Source organism: Contarinia nasturtii, unplaced genomic scaffold (assembly GCF_009176525.2).
Source record: "Contarinia nasturtii isolate CC-2019 unplaced genomic scaffold, AAFC_CNas_1.1 Cnas_scaffold_695, whole genome shotgun sequence".
NCBI classification, from domain to species: Eukaryota; Metazoa; Arthropoda; class Insecta; order Diptera; family Cecidomyiidae; genus Contarinia; species Contarinia nasturtii.
Window position 1 is genome coordinate 405,034 of NW_022198046.1, and position 23,450 is coordinate 428,483.

Consider the following 23,450-nt stretch of genomic DNA (forward strand, 5'->3'; position numbering starts at 1 on the left):
CGAAAATTTGTCTGATTTGCTAGAGAATTTTTTGTTTTTAAAAAACCCCCCCCCCCCCCCTGTAAAATGTAGCTCGCACATTACTGACATTAGTCATATGTGATTCACTTTGATTCAAGGCAGACATTCTGACTGAGAAGTAGATCCAGTCGTCATCAGATGAAAATTAGAATAGTTAAAGTCATTGCCTTGAAAACAAAAGGTATCTCAAGCCATAATGAAGATATTAATGAAAATGACATATCTTATCATTTAGCACCAAATTTGATCTAAAAATCATTTTAGAATTGATTGAGTCACATTTTTTGTTGATCGTCACAAGATTACTACCGAATCGGATTGCGTTTCTGAGAAAATAAAGTTGTGCATGTATATTTATTGATGATGAAATATCAGGTCATCTGATCGCCTATAATGGCGTTTGCACGAATTTTAAAAATAAAATCTATATTAACAGGTCCAAATGAAATATTGTTGCAAATATAACAGAATTTTTTTTTTAAATCAGTGAATGCGTCAAACGATGGGCTATATATATTACCTTAATCGATTGTTGTCAATACGTTTAATTAGTGTTAAATATTGTTTCGCAAATTGGTAATTGGTCGGCATATCAGTCTTGTCTCTTGACGTCTTTAAAAAATGTCAAGTGATAAAATTCACACGAAATTATGTTCTTTTTTCTGAAACGTTTTTGATAACTTCCAGCGCAAGTAGTTCAATAACAACACGCGAAGGTCTACACAATGCGTTTCAAGAATGCACAAAATAAATCGGAAACACTATTTTAAATTGATGCACATAAAATGATATCACTCACAAAAAAAATACAAGATGTGATGAAACCAATGTCAATGTCTGATAGAGAATGAATCTAAATGATCATTCCGATGTAAAAATCGTGCGTCCGATAGCGCAAACAGTATAGCACTGATGAAAGAGAAAAAAATTATATTAAAAAAAACTGACACCGAACGGAAGTTTCAATTCAATTGGTTGGTGAATCTTCATGCGTACATTTGCAAAAATTCCGTCTCTTCAATGTTGAATCGTGAATGTCCACTACATTTCCGTATAATGTTCATCGAAACAATTAACTTTTTGTCTATACATGTCAAAATACGTGATAAAATTATGATTTATTATCTGACAAAGGATAATGATAGTGTTTATTCGAAATCTTAATCATAAAGCGAGCGATGAGTGTTTTATATTTATTTTCCTCAATTAAGTTCGTAAGTTCGCAAATTGAATGGAACTGAGTTTAATTTGCTCGAATACATTTTGGTTGTTTTGTTAAATCTGTGTATGCGATTTTGGCTGGGTTTTTTAAATATATATGAACGCACTTCGACCGAAATTACAAATGAAAAACACGTTTTTATTCAACCATTATAAAATTAACTCTTCTGTTCAAAAGCGAATTGCGAATATATTAAGTAAGCCTATATATTCATTACATTTTTCACGGCTAACAACCATAACAATTGACGTTTGTAATTGGTCGTTGTGTTTGCGTCGTTGACTGTGTGTATGTAAACACATTTAAATTAAATAACAAATTGATCTAGTGAATTGATTCGCAGTAAACTAAACAACAAATTCGCATACATAATACAATCAAATACTATATTAATTTTATGCAAATTCCATTCTATGTATTGTGTCTAGCGTGTAGGTGTTCATGGATGGATGTCAACTCAATAGAGTTTTTGCTTTTAATTTTTGAGAAACAATTGAAGCGAAAATGAATGATTGACAGAAAATTGGTGCCAAGTGTATGTGGTTCTCTTTACGAAAGTGAAATTTTGCCAAACACATAGAATAAATACGAATGAAATACATGCAAAATGAATTTGTTAAAGTCGTTTCAGAGAGCAAATTTAAAAATAAAATGACTTTTGCGCTTGAATTACAGTTTTGTTAAATTATATCAATATTGTTGCGGTAGTTAACAATTATTTTTATTAAAAGCTTTTTTATTCACACATAAAAAAGAACCCTTGTTTCAACACCAATCGTAAAGTCATGCTGGTACCAGACATATGTACACTTTGGGGTCACAAATAACGAATAAATTAGTGCCGGTAGCCATTCGAATGGCCATTTTTTTCATTCGATAATGTTCATAATAAAACATTATCACATTAGACTCGGTCATTTTATAATCAAAACAAAACCATTTAATGGTCTTCATCTCGTTCTTCTCTTCAGTTCAAGCATGAAACTAAATTTATCGAGATTATAGCCATCGAATTTTTTTTTCGTCTGCTTTATTTCGGAATTCGTACTGCTATAATATAATTTGTCTAAATTTGCGACTCGCAATTTTATGGTACGCGTATATAAGAGCACAGAGCCTCTGATCAATTCCGATAAGCTGATATATGATAATTGCCAATGGATAAATTTGTAAATGTTATGTATGCTGTTTTTGTCACCAATTTTTACATAAAATAAAGATGCATTATACTTATGTTTCAAAGCCGGTTTACTTTAATTTTTATTGTATTGAACGATTAAAAAATGTGCGATAAGTAAACTGGCAATAAATGACAGCAATAAGTTTCGGAATGAATTTGTGAGCTAAATTTAGAATGTATCACGCACGCGTTACACCAAGCCAGGTAGATATTTTTTTGTGCCGTTGAGATTTTACAATTTTGTTGATAGAAATGACAAATGCTGTACGAATTTTTCATTAGAAAATTCAAGACATTTTATTTGTTCAAATTAACTAAAAATAGATAGATCATAAGGTGGGCTATAAAAAATTATCTTTTATTCGTTTTCGTTTTCAAAGCAAAAAAAAAAGAATTGAGAGTGATATCGTTTTTTTTAATGTGCTCGCAAATTTCCAAATGACAATTCGTTTATAACCTTTTTTTGTTAAACGCCTTGTTTATATTTGATTTCAAGTATTGTAATCTCTCTTCACGGTAATTTCCAAAGAAATAACAGAGAGATTTAGGTTGTAAAGAATCATTCAAATTTGTGTGGATATATTTTTACAAAGTCAGTTCAAGTGTATCTTCAAGAAATGAACAATCCATTTGGAGTACCTATTAAGGTTCATTTGAAAACTCTCTCGATTTTCCAAGAATACTCAAGTATTTCTTTTGAATTTAATGACTCTGGAAGAATTTCAATTTCACCAATTCACGACCAACGATTGAAGTTTCCCCCTGAATACGAGAAAACAACTTCCACATCGTGTTTGAAATGACGCAAATATACACATATAAGATAAAATGAATAAGAAATTTATATTAAAACGTAGTGTGGCATTAATAATTCGAAAGATGTCTTTCTCTTTTTGGATTGCCAATCTATTTAATTTATGATGTTGTTTATAAATTTATAATAATTGCACTATATATTGAAGGTTTAATCCAACAATAGTAAACATTTCAAATACGCACGATGCTTTATGAGAAATGAATGAATGTGCAAAATATGGAATTAATAAATTTTAAACCCCCGAAGTTATGCAAAATTAATCAACAGCAAAGAGAATCAACTGGAGAGAACACCGTTGGACTGTTCTATTAATTAACAGTGTATTATTGAACAGAGATTGATGCGATTTTGCTAATGATGATTACCAAAGTAATTAAAGCTTGAGCGAATTTCGATATGAAAAAAAATCGTTTGCATTTTGCACGTTACACTTGTGTTTGTGTTTTTTTTTTTTTTTTTTTAATAAACAATGCGACCCATCAAGGGGGACTTCGTACTTCAATATTGAAAATCATTTACATAAATGCACTCGATCTTGACTTGAATAAAGGTGTTGAATTAACTTTTGCAAATGATTAACGCCAAATTAGCAATGCGCCTTATTGTGGTGGCGTAAATACAACCTAATTGTAATACACGTTGTTTGACTCATCAAAATCGATTTAAGGCTCATTTTCTACAAATAATTAGTGACTACAATTTGATACGTGAAGGTCAAATTAAACAAAAAAAAATTCTATAAAATTTAAATGAATAAAAAACTCACCGTTCTGTTGTTGGTTCAGCACAGATCAGCGGTTGTTTTAGCTCAATCACTTGACCATTTTTTTCTTTCAGTTGGCCACCATTTTCCATATAATACTGCACTAATTCAGATAACGTTGCGAATTTTTCTCCTGAAATGTCGTTTAAATTAATATATATATACCATTACGGATACATTTCCTACTAAATTTGCTCAAACGATCGTTGATACATTGAATAAAAAACAAAATAACTTACCACCGTATAAATCAAAGAAGTCGCCATTGTTTTGAATCTTAATGTGGGTCACCTCTTGTCCACGACGCACTGATAACGTAAATGCACCGGGATTCGATGATGATAAACGAGCCAAAAACGAACCATCAAAACCTCGTTCCAGCAAGAGTGTTTCAGCATCCACTCCGCTTATGGATGGATGAAACCATCTGCAATATTCCATTTGAAAATAAACAATTTTTTCATTTGTATATTTTTCAAAGCACAGTTCAAATGTTGAACTAAATATTCTCAATTTTGTTTAAATCGCACAAGGTGTTTGATAGAGAGATAGAAATGAAATGATTCGATCTTTGCAGGGTTTTTGAAAATGTGCCCAGATTAGGTTAGATATTGTTGAAGCTGTTGAACATTGAACGTCAACTGAACTTGTGTTACGCATTTCCATTCGTAGTTACACCGATACATACAGAATAATCACTCGCTTGCTACCACATATACAGAATTATACATACAATGCAACCGATTTTCGTCATTATTGTCGTCGTGCCCGTGCGCACTGCAACTCGATGTAGCCGAATTTTTCCTGACGCACAAACACATGGCAAATACAATCCAATGCAAAATTGCACATCCAGTTTTGCATGTGTCATATCTACAAAATTCTCACGACCACAACTGAAACGCACATATGTTGCGTTTTCCAAAGCTGCCCCAAAACCTATGTATACATAGAGTTGAGAAATGGATGAAAAATTGGAGTAGCTATACCACCTCAATTGCTCTCGTTTGTTAGAAAAACGGGGTGAGAACGAACATGTTATGTTGAAGTTGAAATTGATTTTGCAAGCAAAACTTCGTTGTACGCACTGGATTGAACCAAGCACGACCAGCACTTGTGCATATACATATATGTATGCATGTGTTGAATAAGGGTCGATTTTCGCATGAATTTTAACCTTGAAAATTCATCCGGTGCATTCAAGAGTGGAGCTATTTGAGGAATAGGGTGTATGAGTAATACTCATATGAATGGCACCCAGCCAAATACTTGAATAAGAACATAAATCATTGACCAAGGCCATTATGACATTCGAAGAATATAATCAGAATAATAACGCCACAGATGGCTTTTTGTTTTTGTGATTTTGCATGAATAAGCATTGATTTTTTGGGTCTTTATAACAAAATCTATTTAATGAATGCGCTCTAATAATAACTGTCAAAATCATGTAAATCATCTCTTCAATCATTTTTCATTACGTCAGATATTAAAAATGCTGCAATGCAAAAGAAATGTTAATGAAAATATTTTAATAGCACACATAGCTTCTGTGTGTTGATTTTGGGAAAATTCATTAGAAAAATTATATTGATTTTATTTTCATCGCTTTATCGGATGACGAAAAGTATTCGATACTTATTTCCAAAAAGCAATTGACAATAAAGTTTGTATATGTTTGGGGCCAAATGCTGTCATACTGTCAAAGATAGCAATCAATGATTTCACGTTTGGCACGTCGAATGCCATCAGCCAATGGATGATAGAATACAGTTCACTCGAATTGCATTTCTTCCCTCGTATATACACAAGATAACGTTGATTGTGTTGAACACTTTGTGTATGTTTTTGCGACTATAACTGTGAGCTAACAATAAGCGATACATGGATTGTTGGTATTTTTTCGTGTGGTTCTACATTTTTATCGCTCTTTTGTATACATATAACAAAAAAAAAGCCATTTGTCTGATTGATTAAGGAGTGTTCTAGATTAGATAAAGTTCTATTTGCAGTTAGCAAACTCGTTCTCGTTATATACAGGGTAACAACAGATTCGAAATTGAATTTCAGAATTTTTCGAATAAAACAGAAATAAATATTGAGTTCAAGACGTATGGAATTGAAAGCTTTAATTTCAGCTAATTTATACATTCCAACTAGGCTGCTCTGAATGATGGCGCCTTTTTCAATTCCACAGATTTCAATGGCGGACCGTTTTTTGGTGATTTTTATTCGTCTGAAATTCACAAAGCACGTAATTTGTGAACGATAACAAATCAATCATGTATATAATACCATAGCGTTTCTATGTGCATATATTATATATCGTAGGTTGTCAACCGGTTTTTTTTTTTGAGTTTCATTTATTATTCTTTTTCTCCAATATCACCTAACACAAAGTCTGAATACAAAAAAAAATTCTGCGGTTTTGTGGTAATAATATAACCATTCATTTGGAACTTGCTAGGGCATTGGATCACATTTATTAGAGGTTATTTCGGAAAACCGTTAAACTGATATTTTACAATGTATATTTCACACTTTCATCCAAAAACATAATACAACTTGACCATAATCACAACAAATTAACATTCAGCTACGATATGGTTATAAATGAAAACTTCAAGTTATTGATATATTTTGAGAAGGTTGTTTTTCCTTGTCAATTACGACCTTTTCCTAACTTGCAAAAATCTTATAAATAATAATACGTAAATTTATTTATCTCTTTGATATGAGCATTTCAATTACGAGCTTCGAAAAGCAATATATATATGATGAGTTAGATTTCATACCCATGAAGAATGAATCATATTTCTATCGATGCACTAATCTTGTTTCGAATTGATTAATGACGTGAATGTAATTTGATGCATTCAACAACAATTGAAAAAAATGGTATGAATAATACGTTGTGTATACCAAACAATAAATTATGAAGATCAGGCTACGTACAGTACAGGATAAAAGTTTGCCAAACTAATATTTTGATCCAAACATATTTTTTTCACATCAGTTTGGGCTTTCTTGTGTATAAAAAAGTTTTTTTTGGAGGGGAATTGAAATATTTCGAACATTTTATAGCATAACAAAAAACTTCAACTGTTATAGAGCTATTTGTTTTGCAGTGAAATATCGTGTCATTTTGTCCAATTCATCAATATCGAGAGTCGTTGAACATTTGTAACTGGGCTAATTGATCACTAGCAACATTTTTTATGGCAAAAAATTTTTTGAACTCTTTCCATGGTTATGAAATAAATCATTCGAAATCTATTGTTAATTTCAGAGCATATGGTTTTTCATATCCAATTTTTTCGTAAATGTACACTTTCGTTTTAACGATGGAAACAAAAAATAAAACAAATTCTTTTAAAGCGTGAACATATAACGCGTAAATTAATCCATGTGCAACGATTCACACTTGAATGCTGTACAATTTTATTCAGTTGTCCGGATCACAATGTGGTATGTGTGTGAAAAACAACCTTTTGGTTTTCTTTAGCGTATAGCGTAATTATTTTGCCATTTATTTGCTTTCCTTCTTCTGAAAAATGTACACATCACACATAACACTGGTAATGATGCATAGCCCCAAGCGGCATTTCAATCGCATTCCCATAGTGCAAATCAAATGTAGTACAAAGAAAAGAGACAAATGGCGATACAGATAGAAAAAACTAATCATTTGCATTGGACGAACAAAATGATAAATGCAATGTCAAATGAACCATGCACACTGAATAGTTCCTTATCTCAAATGTATTTAGAATTAATTGTGAGTCGTGCAATGGTTGTGTATTTTTTTGATGCGATCTTTAATTTGATTAAATCAAGCGAAATTTTTAAATATATCTATCTTAATTAAAAAAAATGCTTTTTAAAAACTGAATGGCATTTTATTCGGATATACGAGAATCCAATACAAATATCTGATTGAGTTAAACTGATCGATTGTTATATCGAAAAAATGCCAACAAAAAAATGCAGTATACACGTAGCTCAAAAAAAGAATTTAAATTACTTGGGGGTCAATTGGTAATTGGAATGGTTTAATTTGATTTCAATGCGCATTATTCCATGGTTTATTGTCATTTATTCTGTTGTTTGCATTAGATGTGTGTGCGCGCATTTTATCGTAGCTTTGACAGTAAATACTTGAATAAATACACATCGTAAAATCCGTGCAATCGTATCTAGTCAATCAGAAGGAGTGTCACATTAGAATTTCAAAGTTTTGTACGACTCCAGCTAAGTTCATTTACACCAACAAATTGAATAACAACTGTCAGATGTAGAATATTTTTGGTATGTGTCCGAGAAACAAGCATTTACAATAAACATAGCTCAACTTCATTGGAAAATGTAAGAATGTGTTAGTTAACATTCACGTATGTAAAAAATGAGTATAACAATCATTTTTAGTTTAAAAATCATCGATCTGCAAAAAAATCAGAGAGTTATGTTATGTATAGTGTTCAAGTAATAAGTCTGCCTATCAGACGAATGATTAATTTCAAATTGAACAACGGTAACAATTAATTCAATGTTGCTATACATACACACATACATACACAAACATATGGCTACATCAAATTGATTCGACTGAATAACATTGAGTGAATACTACTATGCGTTAAATATAAATGATGGTTTTTGTCGTCATCGTCGTTGTTATATGTGAACCGTAAATCATCATTTCTTTCATTTTCTCTGCGATACCACCAGTAGTTTTCTTCACTGTGTGTTCATCAGTGAAGTATTCAAAAATAACAAAACTGATTCGTGCAGTAGGGTGTATCGTCAAGAGCAACAGAACAATTTTTATTCACAAAAAATCCAATAGAAATCTATTTGTTTTACTTCTTTACTAGGAATATGTCGGTTGGTATAATACACACCATTGGTGTACCCTATTATTGAGTACTGTCGTTGTAAAGCAGCAGTAGCAACAAACACACTTACATTCATTGACTTTTATATATATATTTCACATTAATGGATTGCTTTTTTTCACTATGCTTAGCTTCTGAATTTTGAGCGGCAACCGTTCAGATTTTTGCATAGAAACAACACACAGTGCTCATGGTGCCCATACACATAGAGCTCTTTTTCATTCGTTATAGTATGCCGAGCAATTTCAAAGCGCGTTCGAAAGCCAGTGCTCAATCGGTACCGAGCGTAGATATTTTCTCTCTTTATACGCTTTCTGCGGTGTGTATTCATGAACAACAACAACAACAACAAACGATGTTCGGCTTTCACACATATGGTCGTTGATTTGAATGTGGCGCAATACACTCACATAAATCTTTAAAGAGAAAAAAAGCATGCGGCGTACAATATTGTTTAGAGATTAGGGTAACTCACAAATTCTATAATACCGAGAGAAGAACGCATTACAATTTCTATTGGAAAAAAAATATTGAATGCATTTAGTTAGATTATTTCAATTATATGACGTCCTTTCATTTATAAACAGAATATTCAAGGCACTCGATTACAAGTTTATTCTTAGAAAACTCATTAGATTAGACTTTGAGTTTATACATATATGAATTTATGTAGAAATATCGTATGTAAACGTTCAAACGAGTCAGACAACTGCATATGGTGTAAGATATTTGTGCAAGAAACAAAACGAAATGTAATTCACTCATTGTATATTCCAGTATCGTAATTTAAAATTAAAACGTTTCCTTTTGCAATATTCTATCGTAAAGAAAATGTCAAATGAGGGTACTTTGTGAAAGTATCGTTAAATATCGGCGCAAACATGCGATCGATTCGAAGAAACAAAATCCAAAATAAATGAAAGCTGAACAGATGGTCGCGTCCAATACAAAATTCAGCCATATCAATGAACTCAATCGATGATAATGTGTCTTTAATAATTTACCAATGTTTGAGTATGAAGAAATGAAATATTTTCTTAGTACTTCACAAGAATATTTACATTTAATGTAAGGCCAAACAATGGATCTAATGTAATGTAATATTCATTTGCTGAACCTCATTCCGCAAGAAACAATAATTGGACGTATATGGCAATATTATATGTATGTCAATCAATTCGATGCAATGTCATTTAATCGATCTTTAGTTTATTTTCACCAGCATAAACGTATCGAAATCTACACAGCTAAATTTCACAGATAATTCTCAATGAATTCAAGATGCCATTATTGATTTTGTAATGTTCGAGATTCTCTTATATACACATATTACTTGGTTCTGAAACTTTTGTTTTGTATGATTCGATAGAAGCATTTAAATAAACATGTGAAATAAAGTTCTTTTTATAACTTTTCCTTAGTTTTCTTGGCCAAATTGTCCACAAATAAGCAACAACTATAGAAAAAGATGGGTGTATGTCACAAAGAATGGAACTGAAATGTGCACAATCGAAACAGATTATGGAAGACCAGGTTGTCGTGCAATGAATAATAGAAAGCGCAAACTTGTACATATGTAATGTACGCCTTAATTAGATGTGTAGAGTTGTGTTGTGTAAATGCGTTTGAAGAACGCATCACAGATTGAAATGAAAGTTCGTCACATAAAATGACATGCAAAGGCAATGCAATTATTACAAAAGCAAGCAGCAAAAAAAATAATTACGAATGATTTCGCCTGCGCATTCAACAAAAACGGCCCATTTAACTCAACGCAAATAACAGACAGGGATAGAAAGTGATGGCACAATTGCATGAATTTATTATATTATTCGGTTGGAGTCGGCTTTCAATTGTTTGATTGTTTAAAATAAAGATGTGTATGTGCCTCTTTGTGTATAGAAGTAATTGCAACGATCATTCACAAACTCACAAAAAAGGCATCAGAGATCATTGACTCGAACTCTTTTATTGGACTATTTCATTTAACATTTTTTGTCGCAATTTTTCACTCTTCAATTAATTTGTCTATAGCTAAAACTGAAGGATGACTTGCTTTCTAATCGCTTCATTCAATTACGAAAAATGCGGTGACAAATACACTGACGACAGTGGTGTAAGAACGAGTCTTTTTTTTTTAATATATATTATGATAATGAGCTTTGGGCATTGTTTGATGCATCATCCTTTTCACATCATTACTCATGTCATCACTCACATTTTAACTTATATGATCACTTGTATTTTATATCGCATTCTTCATACGATAAATTCAGCAGTCGCAGGTTAGTGTACTGATCATAAAAATAAAACGACTTCCATTCGCAATATTTATTCGTACAATTACAAACAGCATGTTTGCATTGATAAGAAAAAAAAGAAACCTCTTTATGACAAGAAGATAATTTGGATTTGACTTTAAACGCTCGATGGATTTAGCATAAGAAAAGCTTGAAATACTTTGACTATTTATTTATCAGTTTAAATTTGACCCTGACTGTATGATAATATTGTTCATATAAATATTGAATACACGCTGAATAGCCGTTTATTGTATACAGACCAAGAGAAGCAATTGATTGAACTCACTTAACGACCGTTTATGAATTTCATTTGTTCTACTTTAATACGAATTCAATACGATTTTTTTCACACATTCTCATGGATAGAAGAACAAACAGGTGACCTTCGTTGAAACCCAAAGACAAACTCACATATGTAAAGAAAATATTTCAATGTGGGTTGTTATGATCCCTTGTTACGATTCAAATGTTGCATGTCATATTTCTTCTCCGACAAACATAGTCAATCTATCATATTGTGTTTACATTTTATTGCATATAAACTTAGTTTATAAGAATTGTAAGAAAAGAATAGTTCATTGTAAAGTAACAAATTACCTTCGTGAAAGCATTTTGTAAATTGTTGCCTCGTCGCGACCTTTACTGATTCGACACAAAAATATACATATAGCGAAATAACTATTTTACTACGAAAAAAAACTTAAATCTCTTTTCCGATCAGTCCGCACTATCGTTCTTCATAAGAAACTGAAGAAATGTTAGCCGAAAAGTATTTTATCTCTCCTTTTTTTGCAAATCGTTCATCAAAACTGACATGTACAACAACAATCACATATGTACTCGGCGAGAAAAAAAATCACAGGCCTGGAAGCGTCTTTTTAACTCTTTAAATTAAATTTCACACACTAACTTTCGCGAACATAAACCGCGTGCGTAATCTTTAAATATATATATTATATATACAAATGAAAGGTCCTGGCTTTGAAATTAAGTTAAAATATAGTCGAGATGGAAATCATGTGTGTTTTTTGGATGTGATTCACTGTGCATTCACTGATAATATCGGGCTTAAAACGAAACTTAACATTCTCTATATGATTCCTTCATTTTCACAATTTGCAAACAAAGGCGAACCCGATTTTTTTTTCTCTAGCTCGTCACGGTCTTTATAATAAAAAGTTTTTTATTTGCTAACAATTTTTTTTTCTGAACGAAGCAAAAATGTTTTATTTTCGAGACAAAAAAAAAACTTCAATCGAATTTTACTTCAGCTTAGCGCACATAGAAAAAAAATATATGTAAAACTAGAATCAGGCAGTCACACTGAGCGACAACTGACAATGATGAAGGCTACGTTTTTGTACATGAAAACCAAGGAAGCAAAAAAGAGTATATGTTGAAAAATGTCATAGAAGACAGAGAGGGACGACGTTAGACACTTCACCATTTTCTAAGATTGTATGCGTTTTTGAATGAAATATTGAATGTAAGTGTGTATGTGTAAGTGAAGAGCAACTGTGTAATATAGAAGTGACATGCATTTGTAGCCAATCACAGCCAAGCAGCGTGCTGTCATCGTAAATGTATTCCATATTGGCTGATCAGTATATAACATTTTGCCAGCTTTGAAAATGGTTTACATTTTCAATTCGTTAAAATTCTTCATGAACACAAATATGTCCTTTTTTCTCTTCGAATGCGATATCCAAAAAAGGTCATGTATAAAATGAATAATTTTTATTTAAAAATGATTACAAAAAATGTTAAATTTTAGTATAATTTTCTATTTTTCCGATGTTGAAAGAAATGTACAAAAAAGTCCAACAGATGGCATTGTTGTTTCGTCTACCACAAAAATAGGGTCATTTAAATGTATTCGAGTGTGGATCTTGTAGAACTTAAATGTGTATATTGTGCAAGCTGAAGCATCTGTTGCATTATAGAGTTCATTTGAAAATTGAAAGCCGTCGCTTGACATACAACTGAAAATGTTCGTTAAAAATCTAAGATCCAATCGAAAAAGAAATGCATTTTTATATTAATTTGCAAATAAAGAGATTTTCGTTTTGAGTTTTGTAAATATCGCATTTAAAATTAATCAAAAAGAGAAATTTTGTTTTCTTTCTTTTTTTTCAAAATTAAAAAAAAAAATCCGCGTAAATACGTTAAGAGTGTCTTTGTTGAGCATAGTATAATAGAAAGGAAGTGTCGACAGGTGTTCAATATTGTGTTGAGAAATTTCTAATTTGGGCGTGTGTGTGTCTATTGCGCCTTTTTTGTTGTCCTTTTTTGTAACAAAAATTAGACCAAGCCAAAGAAAAATTATACAAAAATGAGCGTTCAACTAACGAATACAACTTTTGAATTGAGAATAACACCAAATAAACGCAAACGAGATGATATAAAGGAGCGAAAACAATATAACCATGGCAGCAGCAATAAGGAGAATCATTTCGTTTATAATAATTTTCTCGAAGTTAAATCGATTGCAGAATTAGTTGAAAGTAAAAATGTTTCAAATTCAAGTGGTGCAAATGTTTGTAATCCATTTGAAATTGTGCGAAAACCACCAAAGAAGAAGAATCGCAAAGAATTTCTGGACGATGGATGCTTTGTGAATCCGGCCTTAAATTTGAATGGGCCTGAACATGTTGTCAATCCATTTGAGGTGAGACGTGCAGCACCACTTCCAGAAGCAGTTCATCATTGCTATGAAAATACGGGACTTAATATACGAGGGGAAGAGCGTCAAGTAATCAATCCATTTGAAATTGTACGGGAGTGTACTACAGCATCGAACGCAACGGTTCTTGAGAGCGCAAATGGTTTGTACAAACAAAATTTCTTTTGGCTTTATTTTATTTAATTTAAAATCAAAATGCTGCTGGTCATGACGATGATGATGATTAATTTATTATTTTCAATTTGCATTGTAGGTATTGAAAATCCGGGATTAGATATTCATCAAGCTCCGTTAGCAATAAGCGTTCCGTTCACTCCGACCGTTGGATGTCGTATTGATTTCAAAAATATTCCTATTGAAGATCTAACGCCAAGCTCAATGATGAATCGTCATTTGGTATTTTCGCCAGTTAAAACGAACGAAACAACAACAACCACACCGAAACGAAAGAATTTATCGGTGATCAGTGAAGAGGCGGTTGACATAAGCAAAGAATTGGACTGTTATCAACTAGAATTGGAAAACAGTATGAACGAAGCCAAAGCAACAAATAAACGCGGCAAGAAAAATCTAATGGATATCAAACAAAAAAGTACATTTGCCAAACGGTTAAGCAGTGCGGCTATTAGTACTGGCAATGATATTGATGTTCAGTTAAAACCTACTGAAGAAGTCGCAACACCAAAAATCGAAGAACATTCGTGTTGTGACTCGAGCAATGGTCATAATGAATGTCCAAAATCATCAACTCCAAAAACTCCGAATGAAAATTGCATTGCAAAGTATTCGCTAGATAAATCGATGAGTATTAATGAAAATCCCGATGTTGTTTACGAAGAAGTTAATGAGACACATCATATTGAACTCGACATAGAAAATGAAACAGAAGAAGAAAACACCGACCAATTAAATAACGTTCGAGAAGAAGAAGATGCTGAACTCTTCAAAAATCCGGCTCCGTTTGTGCGTGCGTATCGTCGTGATTTAAGAAAACGTCCAACTACCATAATCAACGAACCAAGAACAGTGGCCAACAATGAACATGACGACCAAATCAAAATAGATGAAAATAAAAAGGAAATTAATGAAGTATTTAGCGGAATCCGAAGCTCAATTCGAAAAAGTATACGAAAATTGATTCATCCAAATTCTAGCAATAAAAGTAAAAATATCGATGAAGTTACTCCAACAAAAGAACCACAATTCTCAAATCCATCAAGTAATCTTCTGACTACGATTCGGCATAGTTTGCGTCGCAAGCAACCGAAGCAGCCACTAGCCACGTCAACGCCACGTCAATCATTGAACGATATTTCAATTATTGATACAGAACCGCGCGCTATCTATAAAGACACTGTATTTTCTGCGCGAATTAATAATCCAATCGACGAGAATTTACTTCGGCCAAGAACTAATCTACGCAATAGTCTTCGTCGATCGAAACATGCCGTAAAAAATGTCTTTAAGAAAAATACCGAAGACTATGAATTTAGAAAATAAGCCAATTGATACAAAATAATAAAAAGACTAATTTTTTCTCATTTTATGTTTCTTGTATAAGCTAGCTTTATTTTGAGGCCATATTCACAACAAATTTTTCATGCAAACGTCAAAATTATCCAGTTACAAGATCCATCCGCTACATCACAAAATAAAAACTCATTAGCTTATAAGGTCACCTTTTTTTAGTGTTATCATTATGTCTATTATTTATTCGCACAATTAGAGTTAGTATTAAAATCAAGTGTTCATTTACCAAAGTATTGTTTACATACATTCCTTTTTGTGAATGGAATTGAACTATTTTAAAATAGGTTTTTTTACTATTTTTCTGTTTTTCGACTATTTATTACTTCGAATTACAACAATACATAAATAAATGTTTTAGAATAAAAAATGACTTGAAATTGTTTAATTTAATTTTATTTTAAATGAAGTAATTGCGATATGTAAAATAGGCATGTATTTAGGCACATCATATTCATATGTTTACTTTGATATGTGTTCCGTATCAACGGAATGAATTATCATTCAAATTAGTTCCTTGTGCGTGATCTTTTTGAAAATTCTAACAATTCATTTTCTCTTTTTGTCATTTCCTCTCAATCATTCAAAGATTGAAATGAGAATCTATTCAAAACTAGTGGGAATGTTTTTTCAAAGGTAATAATTCACGGTTCATGAAAAATGAGCCGTTAGCATTTCCGCTGCAGTTATGCACCACAATGAGTACACGAAGTATGGGGGAATGCTCTTTTTTCTATGTATACCAATACACGCACACATTTTCGGTTGTATTTAAGTTAGCATTGCTATGCATATAACGATATTCAAACATTCCTTTTGTTAAGCAGTAGGGAAATAAATACATGCATTTCAATTATGTTTGATCCCGCAGTTTTTTCCTACTCTTTCTAAGGCTTAATATTTTATTTCTTTTAAAGCGTCTACCAATGTGCATTTTTTCAAGAGCTCATTTTTCATTCAATGGTGGTGGCAATTTTTTTTTTAAACGTATTCCATGATATGTATGTTGGCCTGAAAAATGAATGTAAATTACAACTCGATAGATATTTAAAGTATTCGAAATTAAAAAAACAATCCATGATTAATCGTAAACCTTAAGTTATTGTGTCATATGAAATGAACAGATTGGACTGGTTGCAAGTTTTTCAAACCATTTTACGACCATTTCAAATTGATTAAAATTCAAAGCAACCAACAACACTGTAAATGAATATGCAATTTTAAAATTCGTACATTTCATTAAATCCCACCAAAGCAAAAAAGAAAACATAATAAAAGTCAATATATTTCAAATATTGTGATCTTATTTCATTTCCATCAATAGTAATATGAATTCAACAGAATCGTAATTAAATTTGTCAATACAAATGATAACACTTTTCAAAAAAAAAATTAATGAAATTCCACTGATTTTGCTGATGTATAACTTTTTGTACACGTTTTCACATTCGAAAGTCTAAAACTGTGACCTAGAAATAATGCAAAATAAATGGTTTTTTCGTTATATTTAATGAAACTGCCACCTATAAACAACAAAAAAAAAAACATGCAGATGGTAGAGCGCTCGCTTTGCATGTAACCATTCTATCATATGTTTAGGTTTTCCAATGTTCAATAGAAATGTTAGTGTTCGACTGTGTTTGACCTATATGGAACGTCCAAACGACTGTATGAGCTTAATTCTATTCTTCGCATATTTACAAGCAAACGATTGAGACACAGCTCTGTTAAAGCATGAGGGGAATTAGCTCAGATGGTAGAGCGCTCGCTTTGCATGTGAGAGGTAGCGAGATCGATGCTCGCATTCTCCAATGTCTTTTTTTTATTTTTATTTTTTTTTTTACATATTATTATGTACTTCAATAGATAGAACTTATATTTGAAAAATAATATTTAAAAATCATTTTACCGAACTGTGACAATGTAATAACTTCGACTTATGTAATTAAATGACTAATTTCAATTTCATATTTGTTGTTTTCGATTTAAACAGAAATCAAATAATGTATTGTTTCAGAAATCAAGTTGCGTTGCGTTTACAAATGTCTCAGAATAAATGAATGTTATCTAAAAATATATTTAATCAGTGTGTTTTTTTTTTTTTTAATTTCATAAATAGTAAAAGTAAAAAAAGGATCTTGGAGAATGCGAGCATCGATCTCGCTACCTCTCACATGCAAAGCGAGCGCTCTACCATCTGAGCTAATTCCCCTCATGCTTTAACAGAGCTGTGTCTCAATCGTTTGCGTGTAAATATGCGAAGAATAGAATTGAGCTCAAACAGTCATTTGGACGTTCCATATAGGTCAAACACAGTCGAACACTAACATTTCTATTGAACATTGGAAAACCTAAACATATGATAGAATGGTTACATTACAAAGTTGCATCCCTCTACCTCTCACATGCAAAGCGAGCGCTCTACCATCTGCATGGTTTGTTTTTTTTTTTTTTTGTTTTGGCAGTTTCATTAGATATAACGAATAAACCATTTAAGGCATTTTGCATTGTTTATTGGTGTACTGTACGACGTTCGCATATAAAAAGGTGAACAAAAATGAGAGTAAGCAAAAATGTAAAAAGAAATTTACAATGTTTGGCATAATAGATTGAAATCGCAGTTTCTATAAAAAAATATTTCTCTCAGCAAACTTTTATTTAAGCACTTAAATTGAATATTAGTAAAACACAAATAATTTCTATTTAAAGTTTGAAAGGTAACATACATGTTTCATATTTCAATTGTATTGTTCTTGACGTTAAATAAATGCAAGCATAATGATTTGAAAGAAATCAAAATAGGTTCAGTGGATTTGAATTTATTTTGACCGTCGCCACTAATGATTCAAGCTTTAATAAAAAAGCTTCATTTTGAACAACTTTTTCGATTCAATGTTTTCGACATCACTTTTTGTAGTTGTATGTTTTTGTGCTTTAAATTATAATTCTCTGAATATTTTCCTTTTTAAATTTGAATTGGGAATTGAAAAAATATTGCAAAAATTCCATATCTTTTCGAATAATCTAAATCTTCGAATTCGAATCAAGAACTACATTCCAAGGATTATAGTTTTGCAATTCTTTTTGGTATTTCCAATTTGATTTCAACATAAAAATTGGATTTGTTACTTTAATTGCTTAATTTATAATAAATTGCATTACCAATTCAAATTGTATTTCAGCTAAAAATGCGATACATTTTGGCGTCCATTGAATGTATTTATTCATGTCTGATACAGATGAAGATAGATTATATGCTAACATGGAAATATACGAATGGTATTCTTTTTTCACATTTCTCGCATTCAATTTTTAAGTATGGAAAAGTCATTCATGAAACTAGATGCATTCATTTCCGAATCTTTGTGCCAGACATATCGTACTTACAGCATAAACATGGATTAGTCACACAGGTTCCATTTGAAGATAAAACAAATAATGGATTCAATCTTGTACCCTGATCACATATGCGATTCTCCAATGTTACTGATGATGATGGTTGAATTGTGCTCAATTCGTACTCTTTTTTCCGGTCATATTTGTATTGTGAAGTGCCGTTCATTCGTTCGATTTGTCACATGTTGGATGTTGTCGAATGGTAAGCGGCACGGTGTCTGGGTGTGCCACTCACGAACCCAACGCCAAATAAATATACACTTCTTTTAAATGAAGATATTTTCATATTTTCTGTTTTGTATTCATTTACAAGCGGATTTTAAATTTGACCATACAATTTAGCAATGCAAATTACCATGCATATTTCATAGACCAAGCGAAAAATGGCACCTGAGTACCAAATTGGATCTTCAGAACAATTTGTTTCGGTAAATTAACTTCATTTCTCTTTTGACATTTCATTCTTTTTTATTCCGAAAAATAAATCCATGTGAGAAGGATAAAGATTCTTTTTCCACATGTTTTGCAAATTCTAAAATTGAAAAGAAAAAACAAATACTCAATACCCAAAGGAAAGTATTTGATGAAAATGCAATATTTTTTTTGACACTTCAATTTACATTTATTACCAAAATTATCACCCACATCGAAAATTATATAGAGGGACAACATTTATCAAATAAAAATGGAAATTGAAAACATTGTGGATTTACAAATTGTATGTTATCATCTTTTTTCTGGAATGAAACAAACGACTCCTATTTGACCGAATGAAAATTGTATACGACAAGGCAAAAATTAGGTTTACACACCCATTCATAGAAAGTTTGAACAATAATTTACGCAAACCACAATTTTATCAATTTTACCATATATTTAAACGAAAACTTTTCCATTTTATTCTGTTTACTCTTTCATTCTCGTTACGATTTCTTACTTGAATTGGCTTGTTTTAGTAGATATTTAATGTGATTACGTTTTACTTGGTGATGTATTTCTTTTCTGGGAAGTAGCATATACAATTGTACAGTTGTTTTGTGCAGTATAAATTTGTTCGTATCTTGCTTTATATTCCGACAACATCTAAGCGAAAATAATTCTTTTCCAACGTTTATTATCTGTTTTGTGTTGGGTGAATGACCTTAATAAGTGTTCGTGTGAATTACATAGTATAAACTCAAACGCTGGGGGCAATAAACGAGAGACATGCTGACGACAAATAGTTTTAGTCATTGCAATTCGCAATGATAATCCTTTTTTTTTGTGTTCGTATTGACTAGCTGCCGCGCATAACCGAAAACGCATTGGCGTAGGTCATAAAACATTGAATGCTTCTACAATCTACATTCTTTTTGTTTACATCCGACTCTAAAGATGAATGGATTGTATTGAACAGTACATTGTTCGGCAAAATTTTTAGATGATTTTAAAATTTAACTTAAATTGTTTCTAATTCCTATAGAAAGTTGGTGTCTTCATATTAATTTTAATAAACAAATCAAATATGTGCTTGCGTTGATGTATTGATTTTTTGCTGTTTTTCTGTATATTATTTATATTAAGCAGACCAACCAGTAAAATCACACGCAGATTTATTTTCGGCCTGCCGGTATTCTGTAATGATGGAAAAACGTCATTCATTTGATCAGTTAAATCTTGGTTAATAACCAAACCTTTGCCCTCCAAACAGCTATGTCGTTCCATAACGCACGGGCTAGCAAATATCTTATTATTTTCACCATCTGTTGCGCAAACGGGACTGTAAATAAAGGTACATGACTTATCACAATTACTTGATTCCAGTTGCTCTGCATTTTGATCGTATGGTAGTGCATCAGAGGCCACAAAAATGAACACTGAAAGAGTTAAAAAAAAATAAAACAAATCAAATCACAAATATCACCAATTATTTAAAGTTTTGATATTTACAGAGCGTAAAGAGAATTTTCATTTTGAAACTTTGACTAATATCGGCAAAAAAACTTCTCAAATAAACAATACACATAGTTCAGATGCTAAAATCACAATATTGTTCGATACGCCAAAAACTCTTTATATATAAACAGTCAGTTCGACATCAATATGTAATGACTGTGTGCGAAATGTTGAAGCAATGACATCATCTGTTTTCATTACCAAATCATATTATTTTGAACATTCTTATCTCATTTTTGCCGGTGCAATCAATGAAAAACCGGTTTATGCAACGTTAGACTGAATAATTCTGCAAAAAATACGCGGATTTCAATTGTAGTTTTCAAGTTAAAAATATAACTTCTTCAATTATCAAGTGCCTCCCACGCAATAGTTTTTGATTTTCGATGAACCGCGTAGATTTTAATTCAAAACAGATAAGTTGTGTCACCTTAACCTGGTAAGCCATCATCTAATAAATTTCTTTACTAGTTTTCTGTACATCACCTGAGATAATCGTGAGATTACATTTGTGACATTCAATTATTATTTGTATTTATAATTCATTTTAGATTCCCACCAGATGCTGTTGAAATTACTAATAGATATTTGGCTAGCTTGCTAGAGAGAAAGTTAGCAGAAGTCAACACATTCGGCGGTTGATTTATAATTCCGGCAACAAATACAACCACCAATTCAAAATTAAAAAATATGTCGATGTTGAAAAACAAATTCCTTTTTCAAACATTTAGTCGATTCTGAATGTAAATTCAAATGCACTGTTTTTTATATCAGGTCAATTGTTTGTTAAGCACAATGGAATGAAGTATAGCTACCATGTTTTGAATTTCAAAAGGCAATTTACCTTCAAATGGTTGACCAAAACAATGAGTACTCCAAATTAAATAGAGAGAGAATATTTTCATGTATGATTTTCTGGTTTTGTTTGATTTGAATCTAATATTTGTGTTTTGTGGCTATTTGTTCTCAATATTATATTGTAAATTCGGTGTATTGATTTCAATGAATTTTTCCCACAATTTAATTCATTTTATTGATGTGTTATCCGTTCGGGTGTCAACGTATTGAGCTTCAATTGAATGTGTTCGATGAAAATTGCATTGAAATATGCAAAGTCGATGCATGTGATTCACCTTGTGTCAATATTTTATTACGAATTTATCTTCTACTAAAAACTGAATCTTGAAATACTTTCATAGATTTTGGATTAGTGTATTCAGTCACATGCAGTGTGAAATGTGAATCAGCGTCTGTGAAAAGCTATTCTATATCATTGCATTCAAAGCCGGCATTTTACAAAATTTACAAAAGATTTTCGGAAATTTGATATTTTAACGTTCGCTTGAATATACTATTTTATTGAAATTTTATGTAAATTAGTTGTTAGACCTGATCATAACAAAAGAGGTAGAACGCACACAAAAGATATACATACGATGAGTGTGCATCGTGGCATGATTGACAGCCAATCAATATTGTTCCTCATGTTCATTTCTATATGGAACATTGAGTATCGTGTCATGTATCCATTCTCACAGATCTTTGCATTTTAAACGAAATGTTATTCGATATATTTTACAAGGATTGTTCCTCGGCGGCAATGGAAATCGCACAAATGCAAAACCCACTTTTTGGCCAAAACAAAAGTATTATCGGATGGAAAAACATAGAGATCCTTCATTGGCAAATGCAACAGAAAGTAATTTATGAGCTCTTTATCATAATAAACGATCAAAAATCATTCAATCTGATAGATAAGTATATAACGCACATGAGACATTTTAAAGGGCACTTTATATGCGTAAAACCAACAAAATGCATAATATCAATATCTAAACGTCATATATTGATGAAATCGTAGTTTCTTGACCATAATTATTGACATTTGAAACTGCCTCATTGGAAAGAAGATAGAATATCCATTTTTTATTTCAAAAACAACAATCCTTTACACGTGTACCTTTGAGGTCAAAATGTAAGTCAAACAGTAAGACAGTTACGCATTAAAACTGTTTACATATCAATAATTTCTTTGTTTTTTTAATAGTTACTTTGGAATATATATTATGGAATTTTTACTTTCCTAACACAACAGGTGTGCAAAAGAGAAGTTTGTAATCGACCAAAAAAAGAAAAAAAGTCAAAAGGCATGAAAACTCGTTCTGTACGCAAAAAGTTCTTTTATTCATTTATTCACCGTCTGATCACAGACTGAATTTAAAAGAGATATTTTTGAAAAAAAAAAAAAACGGTTAATTGAAATGTAATTTTAGAACATGATTGGGAATGTACGAAAATAGTTTCTTCATTATTTTATATGATGACCTTTTTTTAAAACGCATAGTTATTAATGAGAAGAGTATCTAGAAAAGTGATTTTTCTATGAACAAGGATATAATTTTAGGGAGCACTTCGAATCGTTTTTAATGATTGTTTAATTTTAAGTTCAGAATAGTTGAATTTGACAAAAAAAAAATAAAACATGCGAAAAGTTCTTGAACTTAAATAACTTTATAGATTATAACTTTATAGAGATTTCATGATTAATTCGTTGATTTTTTCCAAAACCAACACAATAATCCCATTATACATTAACACATCCAACTCTCGTTTACTAAATTTCCAGAGTTTTTTTGAAAACAAAATTTCTTTGGCATTGAAATTGTATTTTCTTGAATATTCAAATTTATAATTTAAAATTATTTAAA

General features: G+C 31.4%; 3 protein-coding genes and 2 non-coding genes across 6 annotated transcripts in view; 2 read left to right on the forward strand and 3 right to left on the reverse strand.

Annotated features, from left to right (window-relative positions):
• Nucleotides 1-12,532, reverse strand: part of LOC116340555 (tyrosine-protein phosphatase corkscrew) — a 32,389-nt gene extending 19,857 nt beyond the window's left edge. The window contains exons 1-3 of one of the 2 annotated variants that reach the window (XM_031767107.1): nucleotides 11,799-12,532; nucleotides 4,243-4,430; nucleotides 4,007-4,136 (exon numbers count right to left, since the gene is read on the reverse strand). In XM_031767107.1, coding sequence (XP_031622967.1) covers nucleotides 4,007-4,136; nucleotides 4,243-4,430; nucleotides 11,799-11,812 — 332 coding nt within the window. In that variant the 5' untranslated portion in view covers nucleotides 11,813-12,532. Of the gene's footprint in view, nucleotides 1-541; nucleotides 739-4,006; nucleotides 4,137-4,242; nucleotides 4,431-11,798 lie in introns of those variants that run through there. The other variant, XM_031767109.1, reaches the window with a different exon arrangement.
• Nucleotides 12,533-13,201: 669 nt separating this feature from the next.
• LOC116340933 lies at nucleotides 13,202-15,626 on the forward strand. Its single transcript, XM_031767693.1, has 2 exons — nucleotides 13,202-14,026; nucleotides 14,138-15,626. The coding sequence occupies exons 1-2, from the start codon at nucleotides 13,534-13,536 to the stop codon at nucleotides 15,382-15,384; spliced, it is 1,740 nt and encodes a 579-aa protein (XP_031623553.1). The 5' UTR covers nucleotides 13,202-13,533; the 3' UTR covers nucleotides 15,385-15,626.
• A 1,523-nt stretch (nucleotides 15,627-17,149) lies between these two features.
• Nucleotides 17,150-17,222, forward strand: Trnaa-ugc. The gene has a single exon. It is a non-coding gene; the product is annotated as a tRNA-Ala (tRNA).
• Nucleotides 17,223-17,550: 328 nt separating this feature from the next.
• On the reverse strand, nucleotides 17,551-17,623 carry Trnaa-ugc. Its single transcript has one exon. It is a non-coding gene; the product is annotated as a tRNA-Ala (tRNA).
• Nucleotides 17,624-19,453: 1,830 nt separating this feature from the next.
• Nucleotides 19,454-20,822, reverse strand: LOC116341299 (enhancer of split M1 protein). Its single transcript, XM_031768266.1, has 3 exons — nucleotides 20,737-20,822; nucleotides 20,481-20,663; nucleotides 19,454-20,421 (listed from the first exon to the last, which is right to left on the reverse strand). Exons 1-3 carry the CDS (start codon nucleotides 20,810-20,812, stop codon nucleotides 20,366-20,368), a joined length of 315 nt encoding a protein of 104 aa, XP_031624126.1. The 5' UTR covers nucleotides 20,813-20,822; the 3' UTR covers nucleotides 19,454-20,365.
• Nucleotides 20,823-23,450: the final 2,628 nt, after the last annotated feature.